The following is a 13874-nucleotide window of genomic DNA, read 5'->3' on the forward strand; positions in this document are numbered from 1 at the left end:
CTCCCCGCAGATGTGAACGAATGTGAGACCCAGCGCTGCAGCCAGGAGTGCACCAACATCTATGGCTCCTACCAGTGCTACTGTCGCCAAGGCTACCAGCTGGCCGAGGACGGGCACACCTGCACAGGTACCTCTTCTCTGCCCAGGGGCCCCCTTCCTGAGAGGCACCCTTTCCCCATGTGCTAGGCCCCCAGAGACTTCCTGCTGGGCTGGGGACACACAGGACAACACAGGCTTCAGCATCACGTTAGAGCTGGATTCCCAGCCCTGCCATCTCCCTGGCTATGTGACCTCTGGGTCCTCTATAAAGTGGAGATGATGGTCCTGGCCTCACCAGGATGAAGGACGAGGTTACACACCTTGTCTATACCCATGTCTGGTACCTTATTGGCCCTGCACTGATAGTAGTAATTATGGAGCAACCCCAGGGAGTGAGAACTGGAATGGGAGTCCTGTTTTGCTGTGTGGCCTTTAGCAACTCTCTTCCCCTCTCTGAGCACTGTTCTCATTGGTAAAATGGGCCCCTAGAGCCCAGAGCTGTGGTGGGGCCAGGATGATGGTCAATATCTGGGCTCTGTGGGTGCAAAGGGTTCACGAGGGACTGAAACTCTCTCCCACAGACATTGACGAGTGTGCTCAGGGCGCTGGCATCCTCTGTACCTTCCGCTGTGTCAACGTGCCAGGGAGCTACCAGTGTGCATGCCCAGAGCGAGGTTACACCATGACGGCCAATGGGAGATCCTGCAAGGGTAAGTAAGGGGTCCCTGCCCTACCAGAGTCTCAGGCAAGCTCTAAGTAGGCACAGAAAACCTTATACAGCTTGCTGTGTGATTGGAGCTCTGGCACTTAGTACATCAACACGGAATGGCCAGTGCCACTGGTGGCCATATTAACCAAGGTCTATGTGGGATTGAGGAGGGAGACAATCTTTCCGCAGTTGGACTCAGCTTAGGCTAATCTTTCAGGCTTAGGCTCAGCTGTAGGCCCTCTCCTGGGAGAGACACAGGGATGCTGAGGGGAGGTCCTAAAAGACAAGTGACCTGTCCAGTGGGGAACCCGAAGAGCAACTCTGGGGTCCCCATGTCTGCCCCCAAGCATCTGCATCTGCTAACCTTGCATGCAGAAAGACATTGTCCCAGCCAGAGCTGTGCAGAGCTGGGCAGGGCTGGGCAGTCACCTGTTTTTCAGTTTGCAGCTACTTCCCTGGATAGGGACCAGATTCTGTGACATCTGATGTTCCTTCTAAGTTGGGGAGTCACAATGCTAAAGTTCAGTTTCATTGGGACTTACTGAGGCCACCAAATTCTAGGCCTGGCAAGCTGCCTGGGCAAAGTGGAGAGGCCTGGAATCCACTTGGGGGGGGGGAGGGGACACAGGAGCATCCCTTCCCCCTTTACCTCCTCCCCCTGCCCAAGAAGTGACCCCTGAGGGCTTCACAGCCCAGCTCACCTACCCTCCTCCTGGCCTGCGTGGCTGGCTCTTCCCAGGTTGGTGGGGCTGAGAGCCCAGAGTCCCCTGGGTTACAGCTTTAGTCCAAGGCAGGCCCTGGTGCTCCTGTAGGCCCAGGGGTTCAGAGCTGGTGCTGGGCAGGGTAGTGTTAGATCAGTGTTGTTCAGCCTGGGCGTTCCTACCTGTAAATGGGTCCTGAGATCATTTTGGTAGATCTCAGCTGGCTATTTGGGGGTTTGTTTTTGTTTTAAGTAATGAAAAGCAAAATACAGGATCAGGTGGGCACAGTGGACGTGGACTAGATCAGTGTGCACCACGCCTACACAGATTGTTCCAGTCCATATGTGCATCCTTAGTCCAGAGCAAAAGGACTCCCTACCACAGGTAGACGTAAAGAAAAAATAAACGGAAAGACTCCGAGTGAGTGTGGGTAAATCACGGCTTTGGAGGCCTGGTAGGCTCACAGAAGCTGACCCAGGCTTCCCTGGCGGCAAAGCTGGCTGCTTTTTAGTTTAAAAAACAAGAAGTATTGGGCTCCATTAAAGGTGAGCATTTCACTCGCCATAAACTGTGCTGTGCGGGACACATGGCTTTATGTTCTTGGACTAGGATTTCATCTTGGACAACAAGGCTCTGTTTTAATAGCAGAACAGGTGTTCTGCAATGACTTTGCTCTTGCAGATGCTTCAGGTTGAAAACCTATTCGAGTCCAGGATAGTCTCTCCCTGACCCCTCCTCCCTGGTCCATGTCTGCTGAGGTCTCTGGGTGCCCCACCGGGTGGGAATGCCTCTACCGCTGCCAGAAAGGGCTTCTGGGGCCTAGATGCACACCTGGCCTGTACTGGCCATTGGCACATCTGACCCCCAGCACCCATCTCTGGTTCTGGGACTCTGCAGCTGCTCACACTCACCCCCATCCCTGGCCACTGCGTCGTCCTCCCAGGGCTGGCTACCCTTCTGCCCCCTGACAGCACCATGCCCCCACCCCCGGTGAGGCATAGGTCCCCCGCTTTGCAGTCCCTGCTGCAGACCCACCAGGAGGTCAGGCGCGAGGGAGGCCCCAGTGCCCGTGTGATACCTTTGCTTCCCCTCCACACTTTCTTGCTGGAAAGGTCTCTGTACTGCCACTGGGTGAACAAGGGCAGAGTGCATGATGATGGTTTTGCCTGGTCGTGTCCACTTCCTGACTCACCAGTGGGGGCCATGCCCACGGCCCTTCAGAGCTAAGTGGTGACTCTCTTGTGCTCCCTGATTCTGTTCTGACCCAGGCCAACCCCTGAGGTCTCACGGCTCCAACGGAAAGAGGGGAGGCCAGCCGTGGGAGAACTGAATGTGCTGGTTAATATCTCATAGTAAATCCTGACCCTCTCAATGGTGGAAAAAAAAAAAAAACAGGACAGAAAAATGTGAGGGAATTAAGACTGGGCAGTGTCTCCTAGAATACACACTCTGTGAAGGAAGGGCCAGGACCCCCGTGCACCAACCTGCGGGGCAGCGCCCAGCACATAGTAGGTGCTTATTAAACATTCAGCCACTCGACTAAACTGAACAGCAAGTTCTGCTGATACCTGGATGCGTTTTTTTCCCAGTCTCGGGTTATGCCAATATAGACACATGTGTGTATGGATACAATATAATGTTGGTTACGATCATGCTGAAAATAAGCGTGAATCCAGCGTTTGTTGGGTTTGGGATGCAGGTAAAGCCCTTATCAGCAGTCCCCCCCACTACAGGCTAGCTTTTAGCAGTGCTGTTAGTATTAGCACTGACTTTCTTCCCCACTCCAGCCCCTCTGAGTCGTGGCTGGTGCTCAGCTACGGTGAGGCTGCAGTGACACCCCTGAGCATATGGCCTTGTCCCATCCTCCCTCCAGCCTGACCTCTCCAAGAGAGGCTCCAGGGTTGAGGGCCACGCAGACACGAAGGGTCTGACTGCCCTGCAGGGCAAGGACCCCAAGGTCATAAGGAAGGCCTGTGCCGGCTTCCTGCGAGCCTGGTGAGGCCAGGCTACAGGGGTGCTAACCCCCGGCACTCCTCCCTCCCACTTCTGGGCATCTCCCCCATCAGCACTGGGCCCGCAGACAGCAAGAAGCAGCTCCTTCCCCGTTCCCGTGCTGCACCCTTGCGCACCCCTCCAGAGGCAGGACTTCCTGCTCCCCACTGTGGGCAGCCAGAGGGAAGCTGGGGCCGTGGGGGGTGGGGGGAAGAGCAGGAGGCCCTCCCTTCATGTGGATTCAGTTAATGAGCCATCAGGACAACCACCGCCCATCCTGGCCCCTCCGGCTCCTGCCCTACTTTCTCCCACTCGCCTTTGCACCACCCTGGGAAATTGGGATCGTGACCCAGTTTGCAGAGGAGGAAAGGGAGGGAGGCTTGAAGAGGTGAATGAATGTCAGCTGGCCTGTCTCCAGAGAGGGTGGTGGCCAACGGCCGGGAGTCAGCATGTGAGGATGGGAAGTGACACCGTTCCTGCCTCGGGGGGTTGTGAGGACAAATGAGTTAATGAGTGCAGAGAGCCCTGAGCATGGGATGGACACCAGGTGTAGACAAGAATGCAGGTGGCTGCTGTTACAACTGTCCTGTCATTACTGTCATACTGCTATTGTGAGGAGTCTGTGTGGCATCATGATTGGATCCCTGGCTTCCAGCCCCAACTGCCTGCTGACTGCTGTGTGACTTTGAGCGAGTCCCTACCCCTCTCTGAGCCTCCTTTCCTCCTGTGTCTGGGGAGGCCCGCGACCCTAACCTTACAGGCCTGGCATGAGGACTGAGTGAGGAGAACCCCTAAACTGGATCAGTGAGGAGGACTGGAGAAAGAAACCAGGAGCCTTCCAGGGAAGGTCCTGCAGGACCTCTGCCCCCCTTGCCCCAGCGACAGCCCCCTGGGGCCTCTGGACTCCATCACCTCTGAGCTGAGCAGCTGATCTTCACAGAAAGGGTCTTTGGAACCTATTTATCTGATCTTACTTGTCTTACAGGTTGCCTGTGTGCACACACACACACATGCACACACGTTTGCTTCTCTGAGCTTTGGTCAGATATTTATCTATGTCTCTTTGTGTGTGTGAGCATCCTGAGAGGGTCCCCCTTGTATGTTTGTGTCTGTGATCCGGTGTATCATTGTGAGTGTGCTTGAGCAGATGGGTGTGTGTAACCGTGTGTGTTGGTGTGAGTGTGCACAGGAAGCGTGAGCATGTCTGTGCGGTTTGTGGGGGGCATCTTAGAGTCTGTATTTACAAGTGATGGATCTGACACTTCCATCTAGCAATATGTGTGGAGCACCTGCTCCATGCCAGGTGCTCTGCTAGGTGCTGGGGACACGTGGGACCAAGGAAGACACACACCCATGCCATTCTGGAGCTCCTGGGGTGGAGGGACAACAAGCATGTGAAGTAGCATGTGTTTCAGAGCAGGACAGGCAGTAGAAGGAGAATAAAATGGGAGGGGGACTACTATAGGGCAGTCAGGGAGGGCGTCCTGCAGAGGTGACCCTGAGCTAAGACCTAAAAGATGGGAAGGAGCCAGGCATGTGAAGATGTGTTCCAGGGGCAGAAACAGCATATGCAAAGCTCCTGAACTGGAGTGGGGTCAGGGTGTTGGAGCAGCCCAGAGATGTCCACTAGGGCTGCAGCCCACGTGGAAGGAGAGGCTCAGAGAAGGCCAGAGGGGCCCTATGGTGCCCATGAAGAAGCTGAGTTTTTATTCTGGGAGCATGGAAAGCCCTCAGGGGACACGGACAGTTTGTTGTAAAGCAAGGCGCTCAGCCGCTGGGTGTGGTGGGGACAAGGTGGGGGTGTGTGGTGTGCGGCTGTATGGTGTGCTTGCAGCCAGGACAAGCTGCCCTGAGATAATGTGGGCTGGGCTGGGCTAGACCAATGCCCCCAGCTGGGGGGGCTCTGTCCTCACCCTCCTCTTCTCTCCCCAGACCTAGACGAGTGTGCGCTGGGCACCCACAACTGCTCCGAGGCTGAGACCTGCCATAACATCCGGGGCGGCTTCCGCTGCCTGCGCTTTGAGTGTCCTCCAAACTATGTCCGGGTCTCCGAAACGTGAGTGCCCCTACCTGGCCTTGGGCCCCAAGATCCCTGCACCCCACCCATGCTGCCTAGGGGAGAGGTGGCCCCATCCTCCACCGCTCCTGCTCTTCACAGGTCCTGACTGCTAGGTGTGGTCTGGCCCCCACACAAGCACCTTGCAAAAAGCTCAGAGTATAGAGACCAGAGCGAAGACAGCTTACAGAAAATCCCCCTGAGTGGGGCTGTGGGACCCTGTCACCCAGTGACACGAGTGGCACAAAGTGCCTGTGACTGTGCTGTCACATGAGCTCGGCTGGACCCCCTTGTTGCTCTACCTCACAGCTGTCTTGCATGTCTGTGTGTGTAGCCTCCCACCAACCATATTTCCTAGTGTGGACGTGTCCCTCGTCAACCACTGCCCCGTGGCACCTGGCCATTTTTCACCATCACATACACGCTAACATCCGTGTGCATGCGTGACATTTAGGGGAGTGTATCTGGATGACTTTCCAGATCATCTCCATTCTCTGGGTCTTAGCTGCCCCCCCCGGAACATGGGGGCAAGAGGAGTGCCATCCTGGGGCGGGTGCGAGCATGAGATGGGTACAGGGGTGCCATGGGTTTGGCATGGTGCATGGCATGGCCAGAGTGTTGCATCAGTGCCACCTGTTGCTGGTGACAAGGTTGTCATTGTGGCTGTGTGCTGTGGTACACCACATGGGGAGCCCTGCTCAGAGGACCCCCTAGAGCTGCTGAGCCCCTGTGCCTGAGCAGCATCCATTTTGGAAGCAATGAGCTTGTAGCATGATTGGTTTATTTATTTATTTTTTTTAAAAAGATTTTATTTAGTTATTTGAGAAATACAGTGAGAGAAAGCGCAAGCCGGACGAGGGGCAGAGGTAGAGGGAGGAGCAGACTTCCCGCTGAGCAGGGAGCCCGATGTGGGGCTCCATCCCAGGACCCTGGGATCATGACCTGAGCCGAAGGCAGACGCTTAACCATCTGAGCCGCCCAGGTGCCCCATAGAGAGTGATTTAATGCTGGAGGGGTGGCAGTGGCTCCCAGACCCAGGAAGGGACAGATTGGTGCTATGCTCAGAAATCAAGCCCTGAGGCCCCCTGTGGGGTTTGCTGGAGCTTCTATCCTCATCGTCATCGTCATTGTCATGTAGCATGGAGTCGCGAGGCCCCTAAGGAGTGGGTGACTTGGAGCTCCAGGTGGGCCAATGGCCCTGGTGGTCGGAGAGGCTTCTCCTGGGAATGGGCAGGCCGTCCTGAGTCAGAAGAGGAGATGGCTGCCAAGGAGGGTCATTCACAGAAGAAAAGGAATTTGGAAAATGATTAAAACAATCAAAACATCATGCCCGGGGCATCTGTGCCAACAGAAAGTGTGCAAGTAAAAACAAACTGGAGGAAGGTGGGTGAGAACGAAGGGAGGAAGGAAGGAGGCAGGGAGGCACCCGTGGATGCCATGCCAGGCCCCGTGCGCAGCCCCGCGTGTTTATTCACTCGCCCCGTGCAAGCAGCGAGACCACGGGCTATTGTCCCAGCTTAGATGAGGAGACCGAGACCCAGAGAGGTAAGGTGCCTTAGCAGAAGCTGTGAAGGGTCGAGCTGGCCACCGAGCCGGGCCCAGGTGGTCCCCGAGCCTGCACGGAGGCCTGTGCCTTGCCCGGCTTGGGTGGGCGTCAGGGGCGGGAGCCCCCGGGCCTGCTGACTGAGCCCTGCCCCCTGCCCCCACAGGAAATGTGAGCGCACGACATGCCACGACTTCATGGAGTGCCAGAACTCGCCAGCGCGCATCACCTACTACCAGCTCAACTTCCAGACGGGCCTCCTGGTGCCCGCGCACATCTTCCGCATCAGCCCGGTGCCCGTCTTCGCAGGCGACACCATCTCCCTGGCCATCACCAAGGGCAACGAGGAGGGCTACTTCGGCACGCGTCCACTCAATGCCTACACGGGCGTCGTCTACCTGCAACGGTTGGTGCGCGAGCCCCGGGACTTCGCCCTGGACGTAGAGATGAAGCTCTGGCGACAGGGCTCCGTCACCACCTTCCTGGCCAAGATGCACATCTTCTTTACTACCTTCGCCCTGTGAGGCAGCCGCCTGCCCAGCACCCCACGGGGGCCATGGAACCCCGATCCTCCCGCTGTGTCCCCACACCAGCCTCTGCACCACCTGCCAGTGCACACCTTTCTGAGGTTGCTGAACACTGCATGTGTGCGTGGGGCCGGGTTATGGTGGTAGCTTTTACTCTAACTCTGTAAATTAACTTAATTTTGCTGACTCGATTCCTCCTGGATTCCTGGGCCTCTCCTGTGCCCTGCCCTGCGGGAGGGAGCTGGGCAAAACTTTGAGGGCAGCTCAAGGTCACCAAGGCAGGTGCTCGGTGGGTGGAGTCAGAAGGCCCAAGACTGAAACACAGCTACTGCGCTGGGGTGTTTGGACTTAACCAAGTGACCTGTCCCCAAGGCTGATACTCAACATTTCATATTCCACTGTGATTATTAGTTCTTTACTTTAAAAAAAATCATTTTAAGTGTTTTTGTTTAATTATAAAAGTAGTATGCACACATCGCAAAAAAATATATTCAAATAGTACCAAAGGATTATAAAGTAAAAAAAAAAAAGAAAAAAAAACTCTTACTTTGTAAAGTGTTTGTGTTTGGTGATGGTTATCTGTGTGCCTTGGGCAGGGTCCTGGCAGGGTCCCCAGGCCTGACCAATGCCTGTTTGTTAATCTTGTTGAAGGAATCAGCCCCGAACCTGGGGTTTTCCCTTGGGGGTGAAAGTGTCCATGGCAGTGTAATTTTCGATTTTACTACTACTGCTTTTCCTCCTCCTCCTTCCCCAAACGGGGACCTCCACTGGCTTGAGCCTCTGGAAGTCATCCAGAGACTCCAGTACTGGTCCTGGTCACAGGGGCCTGAAAGCATTGGGTCAGATAGAGGATCAGATAGGAACCCAGAGAATAAGAGAATTTATCTTGTCTCCTCCAGGGTGGGTTTCCGGGGTTTTGAGGCTGGGGTTGGCGGTGGAGGGCTGAGAAGGGAAGGGACGGGCCCCTGGTCACACGGGTGTCTTGGACCCAGTCTGAGTCCCCCACCCATGCACGTAGGCCACTCCTCTTGGCTCTTTATCTAAGCCAATGGGTTTCAGATGCAGGCAGGGTGTGACTCCAGGGGGTTTTGACCTCAGCGTGGTGGGTGGCACCTCCCATTTCAAAGCCAAACTAGAACAGTGTCTCACAGCACTCCACACCTGGGAGGGAGAGAGGACCCAGTCCCCATACAGCAGTGCGCGCATGTCTGCGTGTCTCTGCGTGTGTGTGTGTGCATAGGATGCATATGCCACCAGCTGGGGCGTGTGGTGTACTGTGTATGGTGGTCGGAAATGGGGAGCAGCAGGCCTGCTGGGGACAGTGGGTTGCTAGGAGCCCGTGCCTGCGTGGAAGGATGTTCTCATTTTTCAAGACAAACTCCCAGACGATGTTCTGATGTGAAACTTCCCAATTTAAGATGTGGCAATTATTTAAAACTTCCTTTAAAAAAAAGATTTTATTTATTTATTCATGAGAGACACAGAGAGAGAGGCAGAGACACAGGCAGAGGGAGAAGCAGGCTCCCTGCGGGGAGCCCGATGCAGGACTCGATCCTGGGACCCCAGAATCACATCTTGGGCTGAAGGCAGATGCTCAACTGCTGAGCCACCCGGTGCCTCTATTTAAAACTCTCTAACAGCAGGAATGAGCCAGCCTCGGAGCTTGCGGCTGTAAGCCTGCCGTGGAGGCCTCACTGCCTCACGGCCTCTTCTCTCCTCCCTGCGTGCCCCTCACTGGCTCTGTTCCCAAGGACGTATAACCGGAGCTAGGATTTCCTTCTTGCTGGCTTGCCTATCTCTGTCCCTCCTGTTTCTCTGGTTGTCAGGAAAACCAGAGCTACCGTGTCAGGCATGGGCACTTACCCAGCAGGGGCCAGTGGGGACTGGGCTTCCATTCAAGGCAGGTTAGGGACCCCAGCAGGGGATGGGGTGGTACCTGGCAGCTGGCCCCGGCCTACACGGTCACACAGGTCCTTCCTCCCACTCGAGGGCTGCTCCCTGTGGGACCTCGAGTGAGGGACATCACCTCCCTGGGTTTCATTCACCTTGTCAGTGGATGGGGGTACCCACAATTTTTCCATCACGAGGCTGCTATACCACTAGGATGAGCGTCACACACACACAGCATCCAGCTGGGTGCCTGACTCACATGGAGGCTCTTGGAAAACCAGTGTTCCCTCTGGCGTCGGAGGTTCTCAGGTTCGGTGATTCTTCAGTTCCATGTCTACGAGGAGTTTGACATGCCACAGTTTGAGGGAACAGTCCCCACAAGACCGCCCTCACTTCGGACACCGGACACAAAGTTGGGGGTCCCCGCAACTACCCTCAGGTTAGTTCACCTGAACCCCTCAGGGAGCGCCACATTTAGGATGACCGTTTTGTGATGACAAAGGCATACAAACTAAAACCATCCAAGGGGAATGGTGCATAGGGCAGAATTTAGGAGGGGTTAGTGTCCCCAGAACGTGTCCCTTTCCTGGCCTGGTGGGTGACAGTTGACACAGAGTGTGGCCAGCCAGGAATCCTTTGGTATCCAGCACTTGTAGTAGAGCTTGGTCATAACCGCCAGCACCGCTGACCTCTGCTTGTCCAGTCCCTCCCGGAGGTCAGAGTTGATGCGCCACGTCCCAACGCCCCGCCACCAGTCACGTTATTAGACCGCCCAGTGCCCCACGTCCCCAGGCAGAGCCAGTCCTATCAGGACATTCTGGGGCCCTAGAGCTCACCTCCCAGGAGCTGAGGGCAGAGGCAGCGGCTCTGCTTTTAGGGACAGTGAATTCTGGCCCCCTGACCCCTGGCCTCGGCTTTCTGACAGTGGAGGGATCATAGTTGAGCATCTAGGTTTAGCATTACTTGCTTCAGCTCCTGATCTGCTGTGAGCAGCCTACGACAACCGTGTGCAGAACCGTTTAGCATAGAAACGTGCCGGAGGTTAGCCAACTCTGGTGCTTTCTCGGGCTGGCTGTCTCCCCGCAGTATCTGGGAAATACCGTATCCTGAGCGGCCACTTACTGGGCCATTGGTGTCAGCAGTGGAACCCATCACCCATGCGGTGCGTGCTACGGCATGTCGCAGCAGGTGGACGTCACCTGGAGAATAAGACTAGGTCCCACGCCATCATTAGCACCTCATCCAGCCCATTGTCTGTCGTATGACTGAATGTGTCCCAGGGCAGCCCACCTGAGTGGGTTTGCAGCTTCCATCCAACCCGGGGATGGCCTAGCTTCACCCATCTGGTATCATCCAGCTAAGAGACCATATCATTTCTTCCTCCGGGCCTCTCGCGAGATATTAGTGTAATGCTGGACAAGTAGAGTATTGGGTTTCTCTCACTGCATAACCCATTCGTTTCTTTACCCTCAGCTACAAACTCCCTTTCTGTCTTGCACTCTAGTTCTTCCACATTTGGAAGGGACATCACATTTGGCCGCTGTGGCAGTCTACACTGCAGGCACACTTCAGATCAGCTGGCTGCAAACTCAGAGGTCCCCTGACCCCCCTCAGGCTCAGTAATGCTCTAGAATGACTCACAGAACTGGAGAAAGTGTCTTACTTATTTTTACAGTTTTATTACAATAAGAGAGACTCTACAGCCAAGAATGACAATCAGCCAAGGGAAGAGAGACACGTAGGGCAGAACCCAGGAGGGTGCAAATGTGGAGTTTCCGCTTATACTCTTGCTATGGAGTCCCGGATGGTGTTGCCTCCTCCCAGGCTTGACCTGTGAGAATCCCCACAGAGGATCTCCCAATGGGGAGGCGCTCCTGAGCCTTTGGGGTCCAGGGTTTGTATTGGAGCTGGTTGGTGGTTGGGGCGCCCTCGTTCCCTGGCACAAGGGGGCAACACAGCCGCTAACGACTTCACCAGGGGCAGGTTGTCCCAATGGACGGGATGCTACGGCAGGTGCAGCGATGCACGCATTTGAAAAATACGAGGGAGCGAGGCAACAGAACTCCATGGTTACTGCTAAGTTGTGCCAGCTTGCAGAGGGACAAGGAGAAATCTGGGGCTGGTAACAGGTAGTAGCTGAGGCTGAGGCAGGCCCTTCAGCGGCAGCGCACAGAGGCACCTGTCTCCTGCAGGGGAAGGGCGGACACGCCTGAGCTGCAGCAAAGACCTGCCCAATTGTGGGCGTCATGGAGCTCCAGGGACATTTGCTGCTCAGCCAGAATCAGTCATGGGAAGTTAAGGGCCCTGGGGTGAGAAAGCTAACACCATGAAAATGTGGGGGAATGTCTGGGCGTTTGACTGTCCGGAGATGCAGAGGAAGCTTGCCACTACCCTGCAAGGCTCCAGGCACCCCCGTGGGAACTGCCCACACCCCCTCTCCTGGCTGCCAGGCCTGTAACTGGGCTTGAATCCTGGTGTATCCTGGCAAGAGGTGTTCTGGGCTTGATAAAGAGGGAAAGACACTTACACCCAAGAACTGCGGAAGCGATCTGGCAAGTGTTGACGAGAGCCAAGGGAGCTCCCCTGAGATGGATTCTGAGGGTGCTGGACCAGCAGAGCCAGAATGAAAGGCTGGATCAATGTGACTTCACCGACTTGGGGGCACTTTTTAGGGACACAGGGTTTAACACCTAGGCAATGAACTCAGGGGACAGGACCTACTTAGTGCCCTGGACACAAATGATGGCTGATTCCGAGCTGCCACAGAAGCTGCCAGCTTTGAGTGGGGCTGGAGCCGGAAAGGGATCGGCAGCAGGTCCAGGTAGCGACTCGAGCAGCCTTGGGTCAGACGCACACCTGAAGGGGAGCTCATGGCAAACCCCGGGGAGGGGGTATTCACAGTACAGGTCCTTGGGATTCTAGAGCAAGGCCATGCCATCCACCATTTGAGAAACAGCGTGTGGCATGTTACCGGGCCCTAGTGGAGACCACACACTTGACCACGGGCACCAGGTGGTTGTGCGTCTGGAACCACCTGCTACAAGCTGCATCTGTCAGACCCAACAAGTCTTAAAGTCGGGTGAGCCCATCACAGTCTATCCTAAGATGGAAACATGTCCAGGATCAAGCCTAAGCAGGACCAGAGGCATGAGTGGGCTTCATGAGCAGGTGGTAGACATTCCCATGGCACCCAGAGCTGTTGTACCAAGCCTATGCCCTTTTGCCAGGTGGAGGTTTCTCCACAACCATCTGGAAGAGGAAGAAGATGCCAAAGCTTGGTTAATGAATGGTCAGCCAGTATAGGTGCATGTTAGAAATGGATGGCACCACATAACAGCCACATCCAGAAGTGACCTTGCAAGACAGTGGGGAGGGAACATCTTCCCGGTGGGTGGTATTATGGGCAGTGACCCCATCATCCACTTTGTGGAGAAGTGGCATGAGGTGGGACCACGTGGGTAGTGGCCATTGACGGGCCATCTGGCCAGAGGCCTGGAAAGAAAAGAATGGATGCCTAGAGACGAGGGTTCTGGTAAAGGCCTGTGGATCCCAGGGGTGGCAGCAGAAGTGGCCTTGCTAACCCTCCAGTGGCCACTGAGTGACTTTGTCTTCCTGTCCTTGCAACGCTGGACTCCTCAGGGGAGGAGGCACACTTCTCCCAGGGGCTATAGCAAAGGTCCCACTGACCTGTGCGTGGCAGCCGCTGCCTAGGCTCTTTGGTCTCCGCCTGCCTAGGACTAGTAGGTAAGGAGCAGAGCCCCCATATTGAGGGGGTCATTGACCCTGGTCAGCAGAGGGGGCAGGGCTGCTCTGACACAGTGGGACAGGGAGGAGTATGTGAGGAAGCCTGACAACCTCAGGAGTTCTTGTGGCACTGTGCCTGCACACAGCCACAGGCGGCAACCCCAGACTGTGACGGGCCTGACGATCAAGGTGTCAAGTATCAAGCTACCAAAGATCCCTGAGGATGAAGGCTTGGGTCAAACCATCCGACGAGCCCCAATCACCAGGTCGCCATGTTATGAGAGCACGTGTTTCCCATGGGATGCTCCCAGCTAGGGATGGGCTTGACAGGGATACTGAGGCAGGCTCCTTCTTGGCAGACACAGTACTCCCGTGATGGCTGGCGACGGTGGACAGAGGACTTCCAACAGTCCTGCTGAGCTCCTTAGACCGGTGGCAGCAGGGATGCTTCTTCCACTCAGCGTGCCCTCCCGCTCTCCTTCCCTCGGGCTCTTGCCTAGACCTCTTCCCGTTTTCTTTCCCAGACATTTTCCCTAACAAAGTCTTGGCATGTTTAATCCCGTCTCGGCATCTTTGTGTACATGTGTGTTTTGTTTTGTTTTGTTTTTTTGAAAGGCCTGATTAATACACACACACACACACACACACAGATGGATAATGCTGCAGAGGTGAT

General features: G+C 55.5%; 1 protein-coding gene across 4 annotated transcripts in view; it reads left to right on the top strand.

Moving 5' to 3' along the window:
- Positions 1–7703, top strand: part of FBLN2 (fibulin 2) — a 96385-nt gene extending 88682 nt beyond the window's left edge. For all 4 annotated transcript variants that reach the window (XM_055343479.1, XM_055343478.1, XM_055343481.1 and 1 more), the window contains 4 exons: positions 11–127; positions 621–749; positions 5374–5497; positions 7207–7703. In XM_055343479.1, coding sequence (XP_055199454.1) covers positions 11–127; positions 621–749; positions 5374–5497; positions 7207–7564 — 728 coding nt within the window. In that variant the 3' untranslated portion in view covers positions 7565–7703. The remainder of the gene's footprint in view (positions 1–10; positions 128–620; positions 750–5373; positions 5498–7206) is intronic.
- Positions 7704–13874: the final 6171 nt, after the last annotated feature.

The sequence above is a fragment of the Nyctereutes procyonoides genome, unplaced genomic scaffold (assembly GCF_905146905.1).
Source record: "Nyctereutes procyonoides isolate TBG_1078 unplaced genomic scaffold, NYPRO_anot_genome, whole genome shotgun sequence".
NCBI lineage: Eukaryota > Metazoa > Chordata > Mammalia > Carnivora > Canidae > Nyctereutes > Nyctereutes procyonoides.